Here is a 26,960-nt window from a genome sequence, read left to right as displayed (position 1 = left end):
ATTCCAAACCAGGCAGATGTGAGTTTGCTAAGTACATTAGAGGAACAGGATGTAAAATGGTACTAGAGTACATAGCAGGAAAAGTGCTTTGAAATTGTAAACAGTTAACAACTATAACTTAGTTGGGAAGTATAAACTAGAAAAGGAAATGCATGTAGCAGATATGCTGAATAATTCATATTTACCAGATCAGCAAGAGGAGTCACTTGGGAAAGAACTGGAAGTGATTTGAATTATTCCATTGTTGTCTATGGCAAATGATAATAATAATAATAAGTATTTAAAATTTCAGCAGTATACTCACATTGATCCAGAGATGAAACTGCATCACAGTGTGACATTAAAAGGCTGGTGAGAACCAAAGTTTGCTTTGTGGAGAAAATGCAACCTTATTTTTAACTTCAAAGAAAACATGAGCGTTATACAAGGTCTAATATTTTAAGCACATTAAAACACATGCATACATAGCTAAGGGAAGAAATGTTTGCAAGAATACAAGAATCACATTTAGAAAGTGTGAAGTGCAAAGAAAGATCATGTGATATGTTTATATTAGTCAGGCATAAATCCAAAAAGAAAAAAAAACATAACAACCCTTCCTCAGTTTGTTCATACCATGTAATGGTCTATATTAGAACATTGAAGTTTCAAAACTTCGACTGTTCCAATATCGAACCCTATTCAGCGAAAGCTGAAAACATTGAACATACAGAACAGCGAAGTTTTTCCTAGGGAAAAAATTTGCTGTTCCAAAACACATACACACAACACAAGCACACCAAATAAACAGCAATCCACACACATACACCTAAAATCTTACACCTAACCCTACACTAAACTATACACACACCACTAACTATCCACTTACCTTAACCCAAACCCTAACCCTAAGATCCGTCACTATCGCACACTCACCTCACCCGCGCCCTAACCTTAACTCACCTACCCCACCCTAACCCTCACATCCACACAATCGCACACTTACCTGACCCGTGCCCTAACCCTAACTCACCTAACCTGCCCTAACCCTCACATCCACACAATCGCACACATACCTAACCCGCGCCCTAACCCTAATTCACCTAACCCACCCTAACCCTCACGTCCACACAATGGCACACATACCTAACCTGCACCCTAACCCTAACTAACCTAACCCGCACTCATTCGCACACTTACCTGAACCCAACCCGTAACTTTCCACCACAGCGCTGAAAACACCGAAGCAACAGAAACAAACAACCAAATTCTTTCCATAGGAAAAAATTTGGTTTTCTGTTGCTTCGATATTTTCAGCTTTCACTGAATAGGGTTTGATATTAGAACATTCGAAGTTTTGAAACTTCGATGTTCTAATATAGACCCCCATATAAAAATGATCAATCAAATACCAATTTTTAAAAAACGTCATAAGACACAGCCCAATCACAACAAGATATCCAATAAACATGCTATAAGTTAAAGATACATTATTAGAAAGTCATATGCACATAATAAAAAATTTCCTATGATCTCAAATACATTTGTTGATATTTTAAAACAGGTTTAATATTGTTTGCAGCATTAATTCCTGGTTTGTGACCTGCTTGTAGATGAACAATCCAACCATATTCACTAGATTCAGGGTTATTATTTGGGTCACCACCCCTTGCATTTTTATAAATCACATCTATCACTCTAAATTTAAATGAATATTCCAAGCCATAGTCAGACATATGTTTCGCTAGAGCAGATTACTATTATTCCTCCGTATGTCAGATTGATGTTCAGTATTTAAATGTGCTGCTTCTTGTAATACAGAAAATATAGTATATTTGGCTACTTGTATAAGATGTTCAGCTTTCTATGTTGGGAAGTCAACTAGGAAGTTGAAAGAATGAATCACTTAACATCAATGGGACATACAGAGCAATAATAGTAATAATACTCTAACGAAAGATGTGGCTGAAGATGGCTTGTTCCATCATTATTATTTCTTACTGCTTAAAGCCAGCATTCTGTGACTAGCATTGGACTTCTGTTTCCTCTGTTAATGCTTCTAGTACAGTTATATAGCACTGAGAAATTCTTGTCTAGTAAACAGTACAGTTGTGTAAAATCTTACCAGAACAGTAGATGTCCTTGCCTTAACTGCTGCAGTATTCATTACTAATGGGATTCCTTGCCATGGAAGCCCAACGACTGACCAGTCTACCAAAGCCTACCATTGCTTTAAGGTACACTGAACATCAACCAAACACTCCTTGCATAGCATAGGGCTTAGAGGTGACATTCAGGCATACCATCCACAGAACGGATTGCCTCAGTAGGAACACCAGTCCAAGGAAAACCAAACAGAACCTGCACATCCAGGAAGGAAAAAGACTATGGATTTGAATGGAGGGAGTGAATACTGCAGCAGTGAAGGCAAGGACATCTATCATTATGGTAAGATTTCACACAACTGTACTATGTCCTTACATTCACCGCTGCAGTATTCATTACATATCGGAGGGGACTAAAGCTCAAGAAGAAACTTGGGAGGAAGAAGTAACAGTAGAGCCCTCTAAGAAGCCATGAAGAATGGCATTAACAAAACTAGCTCTAACTCTGGAGATATACAACTTGTAGTGTTTGGTAAATGTATGCACAGAACTCCAGGTACCTGCTTCAAGAATAGAATTAGTGTCTAAGCCCTTGAAAAAAGCACCAGAAGAAACCTCTACAGAAGAAGGAAGGCACTTGACATGAAAAGTGTAACAAAAAGAAATAATCTTTTGAAATCCAAGTAGAAATAGTTTGCTTGGAAACAGACAATCCTAAAGACCTAGGATGAAAGGAAACGAAAAACTGATCAGATTTTCTGATAGCTTTAGTCTTATCCAAATAAAATCTGAGCTGTCTGTGCACATCCAAAGTATGCAGCACCCACTCACTGTCAAATTGCGGAGAGGAGGAAAAAAGTAGGCAAATTAATAAACTGATTAAGTGACAACTCATTAACCACCTTAGGCATAAAAGAAAGATTAGTATGCAAGGACACCCTGTCCTCATGGAAAGTCAGAAAAGGCAGATATGCCATAAGGGCTTGCAACTCAGACACCTGTCTGGCAGAAGTAAGAGCTAACAAAAGAGCTGTCTTCCAAGAACAATGTTGCAAGGAAGTTGAAATAGCAGACTCAAAAGGAGCCTGAGTCAGTTTCTCCAGAACAAAATTAAGATCCCAAGGAGGAGGAACAGACTTCCTGGGAGGTCTAATATTAAGGATGCCTTTAAGAAATTGCTTAGCCTCAAATCTAGTAGCTAAGGAGGAGTTAAAGGCAGACAAGCAGAAAGAGCTGATCCGTGGGCCTTAATAGAAGAATAGGCCAAACAAGCATTGAGCAACTCACACAAATAAAGGAGAACTAAAGAAACATCTACAGTAAGTGGGTCCAGGTTACGACAGAGACACCAAATAGAAAACCTCTTCCATTTGGATAAGTAGGATTTCCTAGTAGTAGGTTTCCTGGCCTCCTGCAGGACCTGCAGCACATCATCAGAAAAAAAGGTATCTATGAGGAACGAAAACCCTATCACCCATAGTGTCAGTTGAAGCGTGGACAGGTGTGGATGGATGAGAGATCCCTTGTCTTGTGTGAGTAGGTCCACCCTGTGAAGTAACTTGTGATGACTGCTCTTGGCTAAATGCAGAAGTAGAGGGAACTAGTGCTGTCGCCACCAAAAGAGAGTCACCAACAAGATTTTGGGAGCATACTGTTGAATCTTGAACAGGACTTTTGGAATGAGAGGAAGGGGAGGGAATGCATAAAGAAACATCCCCTTCAAAGAAAATGAGAGGGCATCCATCTTTCACACCGGAGGACCTGGGACTCTGGCACAAAACAAAGAAGTTGATTATTCAGAGGGGAGGCAAATAGATCTACTTGAGGAGTACCCCACTGGTGAACAATGTCCAGAAACACATCCATGTGAAGCATCCATTCGTGAGATTGAGTGAAGGACCTGCTCAGAGTGTCTGCCACAATGTTCTGATCTGAAGGAATATAAACTGCCTGAAGAGTCAGTTGATACTTGACAGCCAGATCCCACACTGGAAGTGCCAGCTGGCAAAAAGGTAAGAGCTTGTTCCCCCCGTTTGTTGATATACCACATAACTGTGGTCATCAATCTCTTTCGGCTTTTCCCGTTAGGGGTCGCCACAGCGGATCATCTCTTTCCATTTCTTCCTATCCTCTGCATCTTGCTCTGTCACACCAACCGCCTGCATGTCCTCTCTCACCACATCCATAAACCTTATCTTAGGCCTTCCTCTATTCCTCTTACCTGGCAGCTCCATCCTTAGCATCTTTTTCCCAATATACCCATCATCCCTCCTCAGCACATGTCCAAACCAACGCAATCTCGTCTCTCTTGCTTTGTCTCCAAACTGTCCAACATGAGCTGACCCTCTAATATACCGATTCCTAATCCTATCCATCCTAGTCACACCGATTGCAAATCTTAACATCTTTAACTCTGCCACATCCAGCTCTGACTCCTGCCTTTATGTCAATGCCACTGTCTCCAACCCATATAACATAGCTGGTCTCACTACACTCTTGTAGACCTTCCCTTTCACTCTTACGGATACCCGTCTGTCACAAATCACTCCTGACACTCTTCTCCACCCATTCCACCCTGCCTGTACTCTCTTCTTCACCTCTCTTCCACATTCACCATTACTCTGAACTGTTGATCCCAAGTACTTAAACTCGTCCACCTTTACCAACTCTACTCCCTGCATCCTCACCATTCCTCTACCCTCCCTCTCATTTACACACATATATTCTGTCTTAGCCCTGCTGACCCTCATTCCTCTGCTCTCTAGAGCATATCTCCACCTCTCCAGAGTCTCCTCAACCTGATTCCTACTCTCACTACAGATCACAATGTCATCTGCAAACATCATAGTCCACGGGGCCTCCTGTCTGATCTCATCTGTCAAACTGTCCATCCCCACTGCAAATAAGAAAGGACTCAGAGCTGATCCTTGATGTAATCCCACCTCCACCTTAAACGGATCTGTCACTCCCACTGCAGTCCTCACCACTGTCACACTACCCTCGTACATATCCTGTACCACTCTTACGTACTTCTCTGCCACTCCCGACTTCCTCATACAATACCACAACTCTTCTCTAGGCACCCTGTCATATGCTTTCTCCAAGTCTACAAAGACACAATGCAACTCCTTCTGACCTTCTCTGTATTTCTCCATCAACACTCTCAGAGCAAACATTGCATCTGTAGTGCTCTTTCCTGGCATGAAACCATACTGCTGATCACTAATCATCACCTCCCTTCTTAACCTTGCTTCCACTACTCTTTCCCATAACTTCAAGCTGTGACTAATCAGTTTTATCCTCTGTAGTTACTGCAGCTCTGCACATCACCCTTATTCTTAAAGATAGGTACCAAAACACTTTTCTCCACTCCTCAGGCATCCTCTGACTTTCCAAAATTTCATTAAACAATCTAGTTAGAAATTCCACTGCCATTTCTCCTAAGCACCTCCATGCTTCCATTGGTATGTCATCTGGGCCAACAGCCTTTCCATTCTTCATCCTCTTCATAGCTGCCCTTACTTCCTCCTTGCTAATCTGTTTCACTTCCTGATTCACTATCCCCACATCATCCAACCTTCTCTCTCTCATTCTCTTCATTCATCAGCCTCTCAAAATACTCTTTCCATCTACTCAACACACTCTCCTCTCTTGTGAGTACCTTTCCCTCACTATCCTTTATCACCCTTACATGCTGCACATCTTTCCCAGCTCTGTCCCTCTGTCTAGCTAATCGGTACAGGTCCTTTTCTCCCTCTTTAGTGTCCAATCTCTCGTACAACTCTCCATATGCCCTATCCTTAGCTTTCGCCACCTCTCTCTTTGCCATGCGCCTCATCTCCTTATACTCATGTCTACTTTCTTCATCTCTTTGACAATCCCACTTCTTCTTCGCCAGCCTCTTCCTCTGTATACTCTCCTGTACTTCCTCATTCCACCACCAGGTCTCCTTGTCCTCCTTCCTCTGTCCAGATGTCACACCAAGCACCTTTCTAGCAGTCACCCTTACTAGTTCTGCTGTAGTTACCCAGCTATTCGGTAACTCTCCACTGCCTCCCAGTGCCTGTCTTAACTCTTCCCTAAACTCCACTTCACAATCACCCTTTTTTAACTTCCATCATTTAATCCTTGGCACAGCTTTCACATTCCTCCTCCTCTTCTTGATCACCAACATCATTCTACATACCACCAATCTATGCTGCTTAACTACACTTTCCCCTGCCACCACTTTACAGTCTCCAATCTCCTTAAGACTGGCCCTCCTACATAGTATATAATCAACTTGTGAGCATCTTCCTCCACTCTTGTACGTCACCCTATGCTCCACCCTCTTCTTAAAATACGTATTCACCACAGCCATGTCCATCCTTTTCGCAAAATCCACAATCATCTGACCTTCTGCATTCCTCTCCTTAACACCATACCTACCCATCAGTTCCTCATCCCCTCTGTTCACTTCACCAACATGCCCATTAAAGTCCGCTCCAATCACTAGTCTCTCACCCTTGGGTACACTCACCACAACTTCATCCAACTCACTCCAAAATTTCTCTTTCTCTTCCATCGCACACCCAACTTGAGGAGCATATGCACTAACAACATTCATCATTACACCATCAATTTCGAGCTTCATAAACATCACTCGGTCAGACACTCTCTTCACGTCCAAAACACTCTTGGCATATTGTTCCTTTAGTATAACCCCTACCCCATTTCTCCTGCCATCCACACCATGATAAAACAATTTGAACCCGTTTCCTAAACACCTGGCCTTACTTCCCTTCCATCTGGTCTCTTGCACACACAATATATCAACCTTCCTTCTCTCCATCATATCAGCTAGCTCTCTTCCTATACCAGTCATACTGCCAACATTCAAAGTTCCTACCCTCACTGCTACACTCCTAACCTTCCTCCTATCTTCCTGCCTTCGCCCTCCTCTTCTCCTTCGGCCAACAGTAGCCCAATTTCCGCCAGCACCCTGTTGGCTAACAGTACTGGTGGCGGTCGTTGTTAACCCGGGCCTCGACCGATCCGGTATGCAATTATGAAAAGTTCTCCGCATCAGTAATTTTTGGCAGAAGTTTTACGCCGGATGCCCTTCCTGACGCAACCCTCCCCATTTATCCGGGCTTGGGACCGGCACAAAGAAATGCACTGGCTTGTGCATCCCCAGTGGCTGGGTTATACCACATAACTGTGGTATTGTCTGTAAATTCCTTGAGAGGCCCTGGAGAGAAAAGAAGATGAAAGTCCTGAAGAGCCAGCATCAGAGACCTCATCTCTTTGATGTTGATGTGCTCCTTCTGCTGATGAGGTAACCACACTCCCTGTACTTTCAGGGAGCCAAAGGTTGCTCCCCATCCCACATACGAAGCATCTGTGAACAGATCCTGAGAGGGAAGAGGAGGATGAAAATGGATCCCTGGATTCAGAGACAACTGCTGAATCCACCAGAGAAGTTTCTTCTTGAGACAAGGAAGAAAAGGGACTAAAAGGTCTAGAGGATGCACATCTTGAAGCCTCATGACTTCAGAAACCATTGGAACATCTTCATGTGGAGTTCGGCCAGAGAGATCACTGGAATGCTGGAAGCCATGAAACTCAGAACTCTCAGAAACTCCCTGGCTGTAATGGAGGCCAGGGTAAGAAGAGTTTGAAAGTAAGAAATGAGAGTTAAGACCTTTGAAGGAGACAGGGCTGCCAGCATTGGCATCACTGTCTGAATCCTGCAAACAGAAAGACATGATCATGAGAAGGAGTCAGAGAAGACTTTTTGAAGTTTATTGTGAACCCCGGGCTGGGAGGAGAAATGGCAAAATGAAGATTTTGCAAAAGGGCCTCCTGAGAGGATGCCTGAATCAGAAGGTCATCCAAGTAAGGAAATATTTGGATCCCTTGAAGTCTGCAAAAAGCAATCACAGGAGCGAAGCATTTGGTGAACACCCTTGGGGCAGTAGAAAGGCCAAAAGGCAAAACACAGAACTGAAAATGCCAGGAAGCAACAGAGAAATACAAACACTTCCTGAAAGAGGATGTTTGGGAATATGGAGATAAGCATCCTTGAGATTCAGCGACACCAAAATGGCCTGAGAGAGCAAGAGAGGAAATAGTCTGAAGGAACAAAATCCAAAAGGAAGGCAGCTTCAGAAAAGTGTTTAGATGAGAGAGGTCTCAAGTACCCTCTTTTCTGGGCACTAGAAACATCCTTGAATAAAACACATTCCCCCTTTGGGACACAGGCACCTCTTGAATAGTACCCCAAGACAAGAGATCTTGAAGAATCTCTGGGAAAAAAGGAAGCTGATCCTTGAGGAGGCTGAGGAATGCCCATAAAAGGAGTATGGATTATCCACACCATGAAGTACCCCTGACGAATGATTGACAAAACCCAAGAATCCTGGGTGATGTGAAGCAAAATAGCAAGAGAAAGAGAAAGGTGAAGAGAAAGAGGAATGTGGCTGGGAACAGGTGGATAGTCAGACAACACCTGGTTTGTCAGGAAAGAAAGGCTTTTGAATCTCTGCAGTCTTAGTGGCCTTAGCAGAAGGAGCCTGTTTACCATGCTTTTTACCTTTAGCAGGAGGGTGAGATTGCCTATGAACAAAGGCTCATTTAGAAGGGTAGTTTCTCTGAAACTTAGTTACATGTGAAACAAACACGTTTAAACTTCTGTAAGGCCTTCCCCTTGTCCTGAAGAGACTTAAACAAATCAGCAGCCACTTCCCCAAACAAAAGTTTATTATTCAGAGGAGCATCCATCAACTTAGCCTTAATATCATCAGGTAAAGGTTGAAGCCTGAACCAAGAATACCTCCTCATTACTGAACCAAAAGCAGCAGCCCTAGAAGAGGCATCTGCTGCATCTTAACTACATTTGATAGAATGATGAATTACTTGAGAGGAAGTCCCTAGCAAGGAAAGAGCAGAAGATTTAATCTCAAAGTCTGGAAGATCAGAAAAAAGCTGACAAGCCTGATAAAGAAGAACCAACACATACCTAGATATATGGGTCTGATAATTAATTACCCTAAAAGCTATGGTAGCTAAAGCATAAACCTTCCTACCCAGCCTGTCCATTGTTCTGCTGTCCTTGTCAGAAGGCAGTAACTTGGATGAAGGAAGCAACTGAGATGGCTTATCACTCAGAGACTACAAACACCTCAGAGAGGTCAGCAGCAGGACATTTAAACAAAAAGGAACAAGTCTCAGGCAACCTATAAAACCTATCAGGCTTCTTGGAAGCAGGAGGCAAAGAATCAGGCACTTTAGTGGCATTGAAAAAACATCCAATAAAGCAGCCAAAACAGGAGGAATAGCTGCAGGTTTAGGAGATTCCATCTGCATTAACTCATAGTACCTCTTATGGATATCAGAGACCTGAGCACAATCCCACTTAAAAAATTACATTATCCTAGAGATTGTGTCCGCAAAGGAAATTTCCCCAGAAGGATTATCTGGACTATTAGATTCTTCCTCCTTTGACTCATAGTCTAAAGGAGAAGCAATCTGAGAAGACTAAGTAAGGGATTCTTCATCAGAATCCATCTCTTTCTCAGAAGACTTCAGTTCCCTGGGCCTTTTAAGTGGAGAAGAGAACCATGGAGGAGCAGGAACGGAAACCCCTTGAGAAGGCCTTAATGACAGTAAAGCATTAAATAACCCCTGAGTAAAGACCTGCCACTCACTTTGTGGATCTCAAGGAGCAGAAGAAATGTTTAGTTTTCCTGTTTCTTTTTAATGTCTGCCCTAGAAAACTGGGAAGGGTCTGACTCAGGATGGCATTCAACAACTGTAGTAGGAACTTCTTTCCTGATAAGAATCTGCAGAACCTCCCTTGACCCCTTGGAAACAATCAACTGCGGTTCCCCCTGAAAGTCAGAAATGGATGCCTACAAAGCCTCATTGGATGTGCTGCCCACCAGTCCCTCTCCAGCCTCCAACCCAGACATGGAAGAGAAATCTGACAACACAGCCAGGTCAGCCTCTGGGTTTGTAATAACTTCAGGAGAAACACCCGGCAGAAGCTGGACAGCAGAAGATTCTGGTCTTACCTATTTCACTTTCTTCTTCCCTGATGGCTGACCCTCGGGGCAGGAAGTTCCTTCCATTATATCTCTAGCAACAAGCTTAAGATGCTGGTTTTCAAGATACGATGAAAGGGAAGAAAGCCTACTATGAAGAGTTTTCAGACGAACGCCTGACAAATCGAACAAAATGTACGATTGTGAGAAGCTCCTAGGCAAAAAAAGGCACTTATTGTGGCAGTCGTTATGGGGGAATCTGTCTCCCACACTGGCATTTACCCTTTCTGGATAACATTAACCCCAAACAGCACAAAAAAGTCAAGAAAAAGAACAAAACCCAAACTAAGTACTTATCTGCAAAGGTGAGGACTTAAGCAAACAGGAGTAATCACAAAAATGTAGTAAAAATGGCAGAAAATGGATGTAGGCAAACAGACTGATGGTTTGAAACAGCATTCAGACTGGTGGCAAAGAAGTTCTGAGGATGGTATGCCTGAATGTCACCTTTATGCTCTACGTTATGCGGGGAGCATTTGGCTGATGTTCAGCATACCTTAAAAGCAATGGTAGGCTTTGGTAGACTGACTGGAAGTCAGCCTTACACAGCAGGGAATCCCACATGTAATGAATACTGCAGCAGTGAATGTAAGGACATCTTTTGGTTACTTCTTTAATGACCAGTATATTTCTTAATACATTGCCTGTTGTACATGGTCTAGTTTCTTAGCAACACACTCAAGATAGAATAGCTCTCAACCTCTTGACATAAAACAATCTCTACAAAGACAAAATAATGGAGGGACAAAGTCCCAAAAATAGGGGCATATTTTAAATATTGCTCTTATAAACTTAGAAAGTTGCTAAAATAAAAGGTCTTGTGTTACCATATATTTTCTGAAGGACATTTGAAGTCTGAAACTCAAATGCCTGTCATTATATAGTGAATTCAGTCCCCAGTGATTGGCCACAAAATTCCAGAAATCACAAATTTTATGAGGAATGGACCAAAAATATGAGGAACAAAATCTGGACATTCTGTGAAAATCTGGACAGTTGAGAGGTGATGCCTTTGATTATCTGTTTCAGTTCTGTTAGAATATTTAAGTCTGTCATCGTTTTCATCTAAGGTTTCACTTTGAAGAATGAAGAAGTCAAAAGCAGAATTCCCACACTTTAATAATAAAATTGAACACTTTCGTCCCAGTACATTGGACTTCATCAGAATGATGATCAGGATTCTGATGAAGTCCAATGCGCTGGGACAAAATCGCTCAATTTTATTATTAAAGTGTGAAGATGCTGCTTTTGACTTCTTCATTCTTCTATGGTTTCACTTTGCATAACAGCAACACTGGACTGTAAATGATACCTTTGCTCTTGCCGATCAGTGATTTTCTGATGCAAAGTATTTTCATTCCACTGCAGCACATCATTTTGTGAGCACACTTTGCTGGCCAACATGACTTCCTTTTGTTCACCCATATTTCTATAGCTCAGCAGAACTTAACATCTGCTCATCTTTCAATACAGTAACACGTATTTTTTTCCTTATTTGTTTTGCCTTTCATATTTCAGTACAGACAATTCACAATGTTTTACCAGTTTGCACACAATCTTTTTCCATTATATTACACAGAAGTGAGCTCTATTTTCACTTATAGGTGCTTTACTTATAACATCAACACTTTTTTCCTGCGTTATATAACAACGAACCACATTTTCTCAGTGCATCTCCCTTTTTTCTATCCGTGAGTTTTAAATTTAAAATCATCACGTCTTTCTTTATACAACAATGAACCCCTTTTCTCTTTCAGAGATATTTTTTAAGAGCTTTACGCAGTAATGATCCCCCTTTCCTTGTCAGAGGGTTTTACTTTTAGAATCAGCAACCTACATTAGCTTATGTTTCATGAAATTTCAGCAGCATTTTGGAAAAATAGTTTGCCACAACCAACTTTTTTGTTGCAAGTCTTTACTGTAACCTAACAAAGAACTTCCTTTCTCTGTCATCCTTCATCTGCCAGGAAGGCCAAATTTTATTGTTAGAGAAATTCTTCATATGAGCATAGTGTAAATATTGTTGCAGGTATACCAGTTCTTTAATATTTTCAGTTCACTATTCAAGAAAAATTGCTTTTTACAGAGGCATCTCATCTTCTTTTTCGTATGTTTCTTACTACTGATCAGATTGTACCTAATATGATCTAGTGTTGTGTGTAACTAGAAGACTGACCACATAAAACACCTGATTAGCTCAGTGTTGTGTATACCTTAACACAGATACCACCTAATACAATTCAGTGCTCCATACAATTCGCCTTAGTCAACACATAGTTAGATTTAGTGTTGCGTAAAGTTATACCATTTGCCAGTGCTTTCTACACAGCGCATACATATTTATTTCTCTTGCTTTTACTTTCAGTAGGGCTTTACATACATACACACACACACACACACACACACACACACACACACACACACACACACACACACACACACACACAATTTTTAGCAGATCCTACCAAAACAATATATTTCAGAAGCAATATAGTACTCTTCAGAAAACATTAGTAGACAGTAATTATCACTTCCTTTAAACATGGGGCAATTCACAAATACAACAAATGTCTGTTTCACATAAGTTGTCTTCTTTTTCAGTGTTGTAACTTATCAACTCTGAGTTTGCTTCAGTGTCTCATTAAGATTTTACTCTGCACGCTATTTAAGCTATGAGCTTCACGCTCAATAACAAGAAATTATAGTTGTGTAAGTAAACTTACCATGACAGTAGATGGTTGAATGATCACTGTTGAAGTAGCCTAGGCGTTATGGGTTAGTTCCTGTCAAGGATATAACAGCAGGACAGCATTCAAGGCTTCAGGGCACCTTCCATGTGCCCAAACCATTAGATAGCTTAAGGTGAGCTGTCTAAAAAGACATGTTTGGGTGCCAAACCCTTTAGAGCTTTCATGCTGAGAAAGGGAGGCTGAGTCCTGAGAGAACATAGCTAGGAGTAAAATACACAAATGTCCAAAAGTTGACAAAACAACACACTAAAAAAGAGGGATAGAGGGAAGAAGTGGCTACTGCAGCAGTGATTATTCAAACATCTACTGTTATGGTAAGTTTACTTACACAACTATAACTTGTTTATCATACTGATTACTGTTGCAGTAACCTAAGCTATATGGGTAGATTACTATAGCTCACAACATTTGGGAGGTGGAAGGGGAAAGGTACATGTGCTTCTGAGAATGGTCCTAGCAAAGCCTTATAGTGTTTTGTAAAAGTATGTACAGTGGATCAAGTTGCTGCTTCTAGAGCACTTCTAGAAGCCAGCCATTTCTAAAAGGACATAGATGAAGCCAAGGCCCTGGTAGAGTGAGCCTTGACCCTGCCTGGAATAGTTTTGTTGTGGAGGGATTAACAAAAAGTAATAGCTTGAGATAACCATTTGGAAATAATCTGCTTTGAGACAGGTTGTCCCTTCATCTTGCCTTCACATGAAATGAACAGCTGATTTGAAGACCTGAAAGATTTTGCTCTGTCACGATAGGACCCAAGTTGTCTGTGGACATACAAGGTATGGATTATCCTTTCTCCCTCGTTTTAGGATTCAGGAAAGAAAACAGGGAGATTGATAGTCTGGTTTAAAGAAATTTAGATATCACTTTAGGCATAAAGGTAGGAAGAGTTCTCAAAGAAATCCTGTCCCTGTTTAAAATGAGATAAGGTTGACCCAACATGACAGCTTGCAACTCAAATACCCTTCTTACAGAGGTCATAGCAATCAACAAAACAGTTTTCCATGTTTAGAATCTCAAGTTAGCCAAATGAGCTGGTTCAGATGGAGCAAGTGTTTGCTTTTGTAACACAGAATTAAGATCCAGTAAACAAACCAAAAGCACTGAGTAAAGGAAGAGTCGAGCACCGGGCAGCTGAGATATAGAACCAAGTTTATTGTAGGTCACAAAATCCACAAAACGTAAAACGCAAAACAGTCACACAGCGTTTTTCATCAAATATAACAGACTTCATCAGGCAAGAACCAAACCATGATGACACAGTTTACAGGCAGGATCCAAGTCATAGGATAATAAAAACATGATAAAAATCACTGGTAAAGCCACATCTTATTCCATAAAAACAAAAATAATACAGTAAGCACTTTGTATGGACTGTCCACGAATGCGTTTAGCATGACCGTAATGGTTGGAGGTCCCCATGGAAATGCCCCCGGACACGACAAGAAGCATTATAACGTGACACCATTTCACGGCTTTTCTTTTAATATTTGTATTTATATTTGTGTAATAATATACATTTCAATCTATTTGGACCATATAATGTACTGCTCATGAGCAAACCGCCCTGTGAACACACACTTGGATTGTGGTTGACATATCCGTAGAAGAAGCACTTTAATGACATACTACGTCATGATTTTCCTTGTAATATTTTTACAGACATGTTTAATAATATACATTTCAATGTATTTGGAGCAGAAAATGAACTGTTCATGATAAGACTTGACTGTGACAATACAGTTGGAATGTGGTTGCCATAGTACGCAAGTACCGCATCTATTTTATATTTATGTGCTTATGTCTGCCTTTGTTGTCCCTGATACTTTGCACTTTTATCCCCCTTGACACTACTCCCCAAGCAAAGTCCAAAGTGTGTTACTTCTTTGGAGCAGATGGGAAGAAGAGGAGACCTAGATTCAGTAATATTTGATGTCTCCACCAAGTGAATTTTCTTATCACAAATCCAAGAAATGGAATTTGAAAAGACAGTGGGTCTTGATGCTGGGACCAAAGAGACTTCAGATACCATTGCATCTTTCTCATATGGAATCTTGCAAGAGGTGTTATCAGAATTATGGCGAAAACAGTCGTCTAGATTTCTACCCAGAACCTAAAAACCAAAGAGAAAAGATTCTGCAAACTCTGGACATGTATAGGTAGTTCAGGTGCCATCTTGACAGAAATAAGTCCTTTAGAAGAGCTGACCAGCTATTTATTTCTTATCAAAGAGCAAAAAAGGGAAACCTAATGTTTAAATAGACAGTTTTTGGGTGGTTGTCCACAGATATTTTTTTTTGTTATTCCCACCACGTCACATCCATTCCAGGCAGTATCAAGGCACATTTTATTAGAGCCCTGTCTTCTTCAATAACATAATGGAAAGGGGTGGACTGCAGAAGCATTTTAAAGGTAGCTTCATGGTCCTCTTTACATACTTTTACAAGGCATTACAAACTGGATTCCTTTTCTAGGTTCAGATCAGACTTTACTAGGAGCATTCTACAGGGGGGCTTGGATCCTTATCCTTTCTCCTCCCAGGATGGATAGGCTTTGGTATTATAGTATATGCTTAAATTCCTCACTGCTACAGTAAATGCACCCACCACCACCCCCCTATTCTTGTATATAGTTGTATTTGGGATATAAAATATGGTTATGTTTTTTTTCTACTTTATATTTTTTTATTGTTACTATTGGGTGGTTGATTACTTCAGACTTGTTAGGCTCTTCTCTAATTGTATGGGTAAGAAAGTCCTGAAGAAATCTTCACTCTTACCACTGATTTCCCTCCTTGGGGATTAGCCAATCAGCGGTCAGAGTAAAGGAGTAGGGAAGGGGATGAAAGAGCTTTTTGAAACTGACTGCTTGTTGTTTTCCAAGCAGGAAACAACCCATATAGCCCAAGGGCTACTGCAGCAGTGAGAAATTTGCACATCTGTTTCTATTACACTATGAAACAGATATAATTGAAAACAGGAGGGAAAAGAAGGGTTTGGCCAAGTGGATGAGGAGAAATCCCTGGGAAAGAAGATGAATTTCCTCCCACTGCCATCTGTATCCTAGCTGGATCAGTTTCAGAACCTATTTGGTTGAAACAATGTGTTGCCAAAGAGAGAAATGGAGAATCGTAGTTTCTGGAAGGGGTAAGGGACTGCCTTGGTGGGTACAAGGTATCCTATATAGTGATGCTGCCCTGTTTGTCTCTCCTCTGTTCAGGGGAGTTCTTGCCTTCTTTTTGGAAACTCCCTGCAATTCCTTTTTTGAATGCCTGCTTACCAGCATTCTGCTGAGACTGCTTATTTTGTTTCTTGCCAAATTGGACAGAGGAATAAAAAATCCCTTGGAGAATATAGAGAGGGAGGTTTAGTAAATCTGAGAGATTCCCTGAATCACCTTACCTCTCTCATCATAATTTTTGATATCTCTGCAACAGAGGGCCCAGAAATTAAATATTTATCCAAATGATTGTTCAAATGTAATTTTTGACATCTTCTGTGAGGTTCTGAAAATATATCTAGGCAAACCTCCTTAAAACAGTATCAGTGGCAACAGCCCTGGAGGCAGTATTGGCAGACTCATAAACACACTTCAAAAAATGAGAAGTGAGCTGAGAAACAGAAGAAACTAGACTACTCAAAGCAGCTTTTATCACAAAATGACACCTCAGTCAAAACATTCCTCATACTTAGGCAAGTATTTTAAATTTTGACACAAGTCTGACAATTCAGAATTCTAAAAATCAAAGTTGAAGAAGCATGCACATTTTCCCCAAATTTATCAGTAGCTTTACTATCCTTGTCAAAAGGAGGAGGATTAGAATTAACAAAATGTTTGGCAACTGCTGGATTAACTAAATATATAGCTGCTGGGACACTTCTGTGGTTAGGGTATAAAAACTTGAAAGACTGAGGAACTTTGAGCATTCTATCTGCTTTCTTTGGGGCAACACCAAGTTGGCTATCAGAGAAATCATAGGTTGTGACAAACATCTTACAATGTGGACAGCACTGGGGGATGGGTGAGGGTTCTGGAAATTCCAGTTTTAGCAATTCATAGTATTTTTAAGGAACTGAGAAACATCTGTGCTTTCCTACTGAAAACACTGACTCATTTTGGAAATACTGTCAGAGAAAGTGAATCCCTCACAGGGGGATTCAAATACTTTCCCTCCTCAGAATCTAAATCAGAAACATGAGGAGAAAAATCAGCAGCTGTCACTTCACATTCTTCTACAGATTCCAGATCTTTAACCTCTTCAGTGAAAGACAAAACCATCTTACAAGAAGAGGCAATAGCATACAGAATACCCTGAGCCAAGCCCAATAAATTACCCCTAAACAGAGAAACTGAAACAAGACAAGTTAAATGTTTAGTTTTCTGTCTCTTTTTGACAGGAAAGTTGGGGGCAAAGAGGCCTAGTATTGTCAGAATCAGCTTCCCCAGGGATGGGCACATTTTGGCTAAGCAGGGGCACATTCCCTGTCCCTTCACCCATGCCCAGCAAAAGTGGCTTTCCCTTAACCATTGAGGGGAACCCAACAGCTGCAGAGGCTATGGCTAATTCCTGGTCCATGGTAGCTGCTTTGGACAACACCAGAGGGATCCTAGGAAAAGAAGAGTGGTCAAAGGAGCTAGATTTGGCCACAGCAGAGTCACCCACCTGCAATTGTGGCAAACTAAAAGACTGTTGTGATAGCAAAGAGTACTTAGTTAACTTTTTTCTTTTTGTGGCTGGAAGAAGGTCTGACCAAGGCACAAGTAGTTTATTCCATAGTCTATTAGCAAATGGTGTATATTTCCCAGGGAAGCTTAGCAGCAATAGCTGGCAAAACAAACAAAAGTAGCAAAAATGTCACTTTTTCCACCAATAAGCACAGTAAAAATTATTTTAAACATGTTTCTCAGTCCAGAAAAGTAAGTAAGCATAGTTTCTCCACAGAATTTGTAGTTTTAAACAAATTTTAACCACTTAACAGTGAGCTCCTATTTAAAGGTAACAAGACACTTAATAAAAATAGTTTTCTGTAGCTTTAAATTATTTTTTTTAATAAAAAGTAGTTTAAGCAACTGTAAAAGTAATTTGGAAGTATTTTTCCCCTAAAGGAAACTTACCTGCCCATCAATGGAACAGCATTAGCCAACTGTCAATCCAAGAAACCTGCAGTGGAACTCTCTTCTTGGTGGCAGGAAAGATCTGACAGGCTTGGCACATAAACCAAACCAGTCTTTTAATTCAGCTAAGCTTAAGCTGACTAATGGTTTGGCCGTGTGGAAGGTACACTGAAGCTTTGAAAGCTGTCTGTTATATCCTATGCAAGATATAACTGATATAGTTTAGGCTACTGCAGCAATGATCAATATAAAGAACCTGGTGTATTTGAAATACTTCACTGTAATTAAAATTGCCTCCCATGAAGAGTCAGAAGAGCTGCTCAACTTCAAGGAGCTTAGCTGAAGAATTTTGCATTGTTTGTCACAGGATAAGGTGTTGGCCTTGCATACATTATGCGTGCCACAGTCACAATCCTCTGGGTGGCAGCATTGTCTTGCTCAGGAATATAAAGACAGGAACATAGGCATTATGTTATGTTACAATTACCAGTGAACAGATGTGAAATAAGACTAAATGCATTCTACATGCAGCATTATAGTAAATGATGGAGCTTTGAAAATAATATGTTATCATTATGTGCATGTTCTAGCCTCTATGACTGCATGTACTATATTATTAACATGTCTCTCAACTGTCCAAATTTTCAGACTGTTCAGATTTTTGTCTCATATTTTTGGCTGTTTCTTCATAAAATGAATGTGGTTTTCTGGCAAATCAATGGAAAATCGTTAAGGACTGAAGTCAGAAAACAATGATAGACATTTGCGTTTTAGAAAAATGCATGCTAATGAAAAAACTGTTATTCTATCAACTTCCCAAGTTTGTAAGAGCAATGTTTAAAAATATCCCTATTTTTGGGCCATTTTTTATGACTCTGTCCAGATTTCTTGCTCTAAGAGGTTGAGAAGTATGATTATTAATCATGATATGTCTGAATGGCAAACACACAAGAACCTAGGCATTCACATTTATGTTTCATGTTGCACACACCTCAGGTTACAGTTATTCCCTAGGAATGAAAACGTGTTTGTGAATGATTTAAAACAAATCTAATGAATGCTAATCAGAAAAAAAAACAAGAGAACCTTTCTGTATCACTGTATTTTATTCTTTCACCCAAGTAGACATTTGAAATATAGCAATTAAAATATGTTTTTCAATATTTCAAATTACATTTCTAAGAATTACCAGAATTTATATCATTAGTTTTGATACAGTCAAAGTTTATACAAGCAGCTAAAACCTGGAAGACATTTTTGTTAAATGTCTGGCTGAGCCTTTGGAGAGATGTATTGCAATAAATGGAATGCAGTGAAGGGTACCTTCATTAGAAGTTATTAATTGAGATGGCTTCCCTCATTTGCATGCAGAGCACTTCGTCGATATAGACTGTATTTGCTTTCACTTCAATCTCTTCCTCCAATGAGAGCTGACTCCTCACCAGTCCTCGTAATTCAGCTTCTGCCTTTGCCAGCATTTCTTGCAACCTAAAATGTCAACAGATGTGCAGTGAATGCTTGCATCAATATTAAGCACAAAATCCATCTATAAGGTGGAAAGGATTAGGAGAACAAAAGTAGGCAATAAAACAATATTAAAGTAAATTATCTAAGCAGTATTACTTGATGTAAATTACTATGAATAAATGAAACTGTTATAATTTAAACAAGGGCTTCTTGGTTTGGTTTTCTACATAGTTCATCTAAGTTTACTAAGTGAGCAACTTCGGTCTTAATTTACACTCTTAAGATTGATTAAACGCATAATTTTCTATTAATCGGTGGATCAATCAGTCACTTATGTGCCTAAACTTAAGCAGTACATACTGCCAAAGAGACTGAGCCTGATAGCTAGGTGGAGGGAGTCATAAAACAGACAACCATAAGGAGATGAAGACTTCATAAGTTCAGCACAGTGCATCATGCTAAGAAAAATAACAATTACATACTTGTATGCATACTGCCAAAACAAGAGTTGACAGCCTTACTCTCCTACTGTATGTTCTGTATATTGCATTACATGCTATCAACAGCACTCATGAATGCATACACGTGATGTATACTGTCTTTTGTGCAGCCACTGAGCAGGAACAGTTTCATGCTTGCTTTCAGAGTACAAACTGATAACTTAAAAAGCCTTTCAAAATAACCTCTCGGCTATTCATATCAGTCATCCTGACAGTAAGCCAGTGCACAGCTTTTTATTAAAATCATCACTTTGCCTTTTACAGTCCACAGGCCAGGGTACATTTAATTCTAAGAATAACTAGAATCCTGGAAGATGAAGGCACTGTTTTTAAGTGTGTCTCTACTTTTCCTGCTAATATGCTTACACCAAGGTCTCAGTATTATAGCATGTTTAGGAAAAAATATTACATTACTTTGGTAGTACAGTTGTGTAAGATGCAACCATACCAGTAGATATCCTTCTCACTGTTGCAGTATTCCTTACACCTGGGGATATTCTGCCAAGGATATCCAAAAATCTGACCAGCACACCAAAGCCTCTACACTTTCCAGGTGTTGTATGACAAACTTATGTCCTACACACAATGCATAAGGCACATATGAGGTGTACGGACACCTAATCCTCAGAACTGAAGTGCCCCAGAAGAACCAGAGCAACCCCAGAGAAAATCAATAAGATGTACATCCAAGAAGGGAAGAAGAAGGATAAAAGGACGCAAGAAGGACTCTTCAGCCAGAAGAAGGGCAACCAAAAGTAACAGGGGGCAGGAGGAAGGGACAGAATACTGCAAAAGTAAGAAGTAGGACATTTACTGTTATATGGTAAGATCCTGCACAACTGTACTATGTCCTTTCTTATCACTGTTGAAGTATTATTTTTTCCTGGGAGAGTACAAAAGCTACTGGAAGGTATGGAAAGAGGAAGCCAGAGAAGAGCTCTCCAAAAACTCATGAAGGATGGCCCTGGCCCTAAAAATGATATCCAACTTATACTGTCTGGAGAAACAGCAGAAGACTGAGTAGCAGTCTTCCAAGATGGATCTAGTATCCAGACCCATGAATAAAGCAACAAGAGACCACTGCCCTAATAAAATAGGCATGAACAGAAGAAGAAAGCTGCTTGCCATGAAAAGAATAGCAAAAAGAAATAACCTCAGAAGTCCAGGGTGAGATAGTTTGTTTAGACACTACCACACCCAGTTTTCTGGTATGAAAGGAAACAAAAAGCTGCTCAGATTTCCTGATATGTTTTGTCTTGTACAGGTAATATCTGAGCTGACTATGTAAATCCAAGGAGTGAAGAACCTTCACACTAGAAATCTGTGGAGAAGGGAAAAAGGAAGGAAGATGAATAGACTGATTCAAAGACAAATCATTAACCACTTTGGGCATACAAAACGGATTGGTACAAAGATACACTCTGTCTTTGTGAAAAGAAAGGGTGGAAAGGCCACGACTGCTTGACGTTTAGAGACCCTCTTGGCAGAACTAAGAGCCACTAACAATACCGTCTTTGAAGTACAATGTTGTAGGGAAGAAGAAAATGGTGGCTCAAAAGGAGGCAGAGTCACTTTCTCCAGAACAAAATGAATGTCCCAGTAAGGAGGAACAGGCTTTTATGGAAGTCTAACATGAAGGATGCCTTTCAGAAATTGTTTGACTTCAAAACTAGAAGCCATAGATGTATTCTGAGGCAGACAAGTGGAAATGGCTGACAAATGGGCTTTAACAAATGAATATGCCAAGCTGGAATTGTGCAACTCACAGAAATATGAAAGGACCATTGGAGTACCCAAAGAAGAAGGGTCCAGGTCATGCTTTTGACATTAAGTAGAAAATCTTTTCCATTTTGATACACAGGATTTTCTAGTAGTCGGTTTTCTGGTCTGCTGCAAAACCCACAGCATGTCCTCTGAATATTGGGTGATAAGGTTTTATTTCCTTTCAGACACCAAAGTGTCAAGTGAAGTGTGGACAAGCGAGTGTGAATGAGTGGTCCCTAATCCTGTGTGAAAAGATGCATCCTGTGAGGTAACTTGTGATGACTGTCCCTGGCCAGATGGAGGGGTAACCAGTGGGTATAGGACAAAAGGGAGTCATCAACAAGATTTTGGGCCTGTCCCACAAGATCTTGTGCAGGACTTTCGGTAGTAGAGTAAGAGGGGGAAAGGCATATGGAAATATCCCTTCCAAAAAAAAAAAACAGACATGGCGACCACTTCCAAGCCAGAGGACTTGGCACCCTTGAACAGTTGCCTGTTTAGAGAGGAGGCAAAAAGATCTAATTGAGGAGTACCCCACTGATGTGCAATGTCTAGAAACACCTCCCTGTGAAGCATCCATTTGTGAGGATTTGTCCTGGATCTGCTCAAAGAGTCTGCCATCAGATTGTGCTCTGATGGAATGTAGATGACCTGAAGAAATAAGTAACGGAAAACTGCAAAATCACAAACCTGAAGAGGCAGTCTGCAAAGAAGGTAAGAATTTGTGCCCCTTTGCTTGCTGATGTACCACATAACTGTAAAAATCTTTAGAGGACCTGGAACCCAAAGGAAGTGAAAAGCCGGGAGAGCTAGATGTAGAGCTCTCATCTCCTTGATGTTGATATGGTCTGCCAGTTGCTGAGGGGATCAAAGACACTGGACTTAACCATGACTGGAAGCATCTGTGTGCAACTCCTGTGTAGGGAAAGGAACCTGGAAAGGCAGACCTGCATTCAGAGAAATATAGTGAGCCTACCAGTGTAGTATGAGCTTGAGACAAGGAGGAAGGCAGTGCTTGAGCCCAACAGTCTTGAGATACCATTAACATTTCCTCATGTGAGGTTTGGCAAAGGGAACCATAGGAATAGTGAATTGTATATGTCCCAGAACTTGGAGAAATTCCCTTGCAGGAAGAACTGAAACAGGAAATAGACATTGGAAATAAGCAGTCAAAAGAAGACCTTGTGAGGCAGAAGACAAGCCAGCATTGGAATGGTCTTAATCCTGTGACCCAGAAACACCTGGTCCTGACAGGGAGTCAACGTAGACTTTTTGAGATAGAGGGTGAAGCCCACACTGTGTTGAAGAAGCATAGTAAAATGTAGATTCTGAACAAGTTGCTGATAGGGGACTTAAATTAAAACTTCATCCAAATAAGGGAATATCTGAATTCCCTGAAGTCTGCAGAAGGCTACCTACCACAGGAGCTAGATATTTGTAAAGACCCTTGGAGCTGTAGAAAGACCAAAAGATAAAGCAGAAAATTGATAATGACAGGAAGAAACAGACAAATGTAAAAACTTCCTGAAGACAGGGTGACAGGAATATGGAGGTACGCGTTTTTCAAATCCAGAGGTACCAGAAAGGCTTGAGGAAGCAACAGGGGGAAAACAGTCTGAAGAGATGACATCCTGAAAGAAGAGACCTTTGAAAGGTGTTGCGAAAAGACAGGTCTAGAATGGGCTTCCACAACCCCTTCTTCGTGGGAACAAGAAACATTCTGGAATAAAAACCTGTTCCCTGCTGAGACAAGGGAACAGGTTGGATGGTTCTCTGGTCCATCAGATCCTGAAGAATAAAAGGAAAATGGGGACCTGGGAAGGAGGAGATTGAGGATGGCTGGAGAATGGAGGAAGGGACTTACAAGCCATAAAATAACCATTTTGGATAACATTGAAAACCCAGGCAATCATGGTTATCTGTCACTAAACAGGAAAAAAAAAGAGTCAGCCTGAGGGACAGAGGAATCTGTCTAAGGGGAAGGGGAGGCTGGATGTCAGATAGAGGCAGATTTATCAGGAAAAGAAGGTTTTTGACCTCTAGAACTCTGATAGGGCTTGTCTTGGAAAATATGCTTAGGAACCCTCTTGTTACTAGCAGGCTGTCTAGACTGCCTATGGACAAAGAAAGATTTATATAGATAATTTCTCTGAAACTTAAGGACAGGGGAAGCAAAGATTTGCTTGAAGACCTACATAACCCTACCCTTATCCTGAACAGTTTTAAATAATTCTGTAGCAGCAGTGCCAAAGAGATTCTCTTTGTCTAAGGGGGAATCTTATAATTTGGCCATAATGTCTTCAGGAAATGCCTGAAGGTGCAACTGAAAGTATCTCCTCATTACAGATCCAGATGCAGCTGCCCTAGAACTACATTTAATGAAATGGTGAGCCACCTGAGTGGCAGAACTCAAAAGTGAAAGGGCAGAAATCTTACTGTCCAAATCAGGCATATCAGTCAAAATCCCCTCAAGTAGGGAGGAAAGAGCCAGGACATACCTAGTCATATGGGTCTGATAGTTAATGGCCCTGAAGGCCAAAGTAACAGAAGTACACCATACCTCTCCATATCAGAAGGTAAAAGCTTGGAAGAGGATAACAGTTACTATGGCTTTCCTGTGGACATGGAAACAACAACAGGTTCAGCTGAATGACTTTTATAAAAAAAACTTGTGATCCTTAGGGACTTTATAAAATCAGTCTGGTTTCTTAGGGGCCAGGGGTTGCGATTCAGGAGCCTGAGAAGTTGGAGAAAAGGTATCCAAAAGGGGAGTTAAATCAGGAGGGACTGCAGAAAATCAGAGCAAGTCCATTTGCATGAGTTCATATTATCGTTTTTGAACCTCAGAAACCTGGGAACAATCCCACTTTAAGTGTTCCATCATGCATGCCGCTGTATCCCCAAAAGATAATTCTTCAAAAGGAAAATCAGGAGACAGTGAATCTTCTTCATCAGACTCCAAGGCAAGAAGGAAGTGAATTTGGAGGAATCTGTCAAAGGCTCTTCACCAGAATCCAACTATTTATCAGAAAAATCAGAATCCTCATGCTTTTAAGAAAGGATGAAAGATTGGGGCAGAAGCAGGGACATACAACCCTTGTGTAGGTTTCAGGGACATAAGGGCATTGAAAAAAAACCCTGAGTAAAGCCCTGCCACTCTGTAAACATCCTTAGCCACATAAACTACGTTTCTTTTTGTTTCTTTTTTAAAGGAACATCTGCTTTAACAAATTTAGGGGGTTAGACCCTTGTTTAGATTTGATGAGGGTACCAGTCACTTCTTCCCTAATTAATATTTTGGGAAATCACTTTAGCCCCCATTAGATATAATCAGCCTTGGTTCCCCCTATACATTTGTGCCAAATGTATAGACAGTCAAGGTGGGCATGCAGATAGACAGCTCTGAGTCAACCTCCAAGAGTTGTGGCAGAGAGAACTGATGTTGGCACAGGATGGTCCTTGGCTTCTTCATCCAACCCAATGGAGATGTCTGATGGGGGCTGAACAGCAGCAAGATCAGTGCATGCTTTTTTGGCTTTTTTCTCATGTGGCAGCTGAACATCAGGGCTAGAAGATTCAGCCATGGTACCTTGAGTCAAAAGTTTCAAACTTTGAATTTCTAAATAAATAAAGAAGAATGATAGATAACTGTGGAGTGTCTTAGGGATAAATGCCTGACAAATCTCACACTAAGTATGGTTGCACGAAGCACCCAAACAAAAAAGGCACTTTTTGTGTCTATCTTTATAGGGGATCCCACATTCACATTTTCTCTTCCTGTTCCTGGATGGCACAAAAACATATTACAAGGAGGAAAAATTAATGGAAGGAACCCCAACAGGGCACTTATCTTTAAAAGGCTCAGTAGCTGAACCAACTTGGTGAACAGAGTACAGATGAATTCACAGCTAATGTTTGAACTGGTATCAAAGAATTTCTGAGGATTAGTTATCCATACATCACATATGTGCCTTATGCCTTGTTTGTAGGACATACATCTGGCATACAATGTCTGGATGTCATAAAGGCTATGGTATGCTGGTCGGACATTTGGCTATCCTTGGCAGGGTATCCCCATAAAGAATTCTGCAACAGTGATAAGGAAGGACATCTGCTGTTAGTAATATGCTAACACAACAAACTGAATTACTATCTTATAATTGTTATATGGCTGTTTTCCAAACTTAAGAATTCTGAAAACTTAAATATTCAGGTACTAAAGATGCTTCAAGCATCTGATATACTAATGCCATGTTTCCATCTTCAGAAAGTACAGTTATATAAAATCTTACTATAACAGTCAATGTCCTTCTCTTCACTGTTACAGTATTCCTAACATAAGGGATTTTCTGCCAAGGTTAGCCCAACTTCTGGCCACTATACTAAAGCCTTTAGAGCTTATAGTCATCTTATGTCACAAACCTAGAAGCCAGAAGAGTTAAGGGCAGACAAGCAGAAACTGCTGATAAGTGACCAATAACTAAAGAATATGCCAACTCAGCATGGAGCAGATCATACAAATAAGAGAGAACCATAGGAATCTGCACTGAAAGGGGTTCCTGGGTTCGGGAGAGGCACCAGCCAGAAAATCTCTTCCATTTGAACAAATATGATTTCCTGGTAGTGTGTTTCCTGGCCTCCTGCAGGACCCAAAGCACATCCAAAGCACATCTTCAGAAACGAGGTGAGTAAAAGGGATCAAAACCCTATCACCCACAGTATCAGTAGAAGTGTGGATAAGTGAGGATGGATAAGAGACCCCTTGTCTTGTGTGAAGATCTAGCCAGTGAGGGAACCTGTGGTGATTGCCCCTGGCCAAATGAAAAAGAAGGGGAACCAATGTTGTCTGGGCCAAAAGGGAGTCACCAGCAAGATTTTGGGGAAGTTTTGCCTGATCTTGTGGAGGACTCTCGGAAGCAGAGGAAGGGGGAGTGAAGGCGTACAGAAACACCCCCTTCCAAGGAAAAGACAGGGCATCAACCTTCCAAGTCAGAGGATTTGGGACTCTGGAACAGATGAGAGGAAGTTGTCTTTTCAGAGGAGAGGCAAAATTATCTATACCCAACTGATGGGCAATGTCCAGAAACACATCTCCATGAAGCATCCATTTGTGAGCCTGTGTGCTGGACCTGCTTAAAGAGTCTGCCACTATATTTTGCCCTGAGGGAATGTAGACAGCCTGAAAAGTCAGTTGATACT

The 26,960-nt window shown here is 40.8% G+C and overlaps 1 protein-coding gene across 1 annotated transcript in view; it reads right to left on the bottom strand.

Annotated features, from left to right (window-relative positions):
* Window positions 1-19,117: 19,117 nt before the first annotated feature.
* TEKT1 (tektin 1) overlaps window positions 19,118-26,960 on the bottom strand; it is a 154,181-nt gene continuing 146,338 nt past the window's right edge. Inside the window, exon 8 of the mRNA XM_044054243.1 lies at window positions 19,118-19,518. Within this exon, the coding sequence (XP_043910178.1) occupies window positions 19,359-19,518 (160 nt within the window). The 3' untranslated portion in view covers window positions 19,118-19,358. The remainder of the gene's footprint in view (window positions 19,519-26,960) is intronic.

Source organism: Protopterus annectens, chromosome 13.part0 (genome assembly GCF_019279795.1).
Source record: "Protopterus annectens isolate FY-2018-M chromosome 13.part0, PAN1.0, whole genome shotgun sequence".
Lineage (NCBI taxonomy): Eukaryota > Metazoa > Chordata > Ceratodontiformes > Protopteridae > Protopterus > Protopterus annectens.
This window is presented reverse-complemented; position numbering and strand designations above follow the sequence as displayed.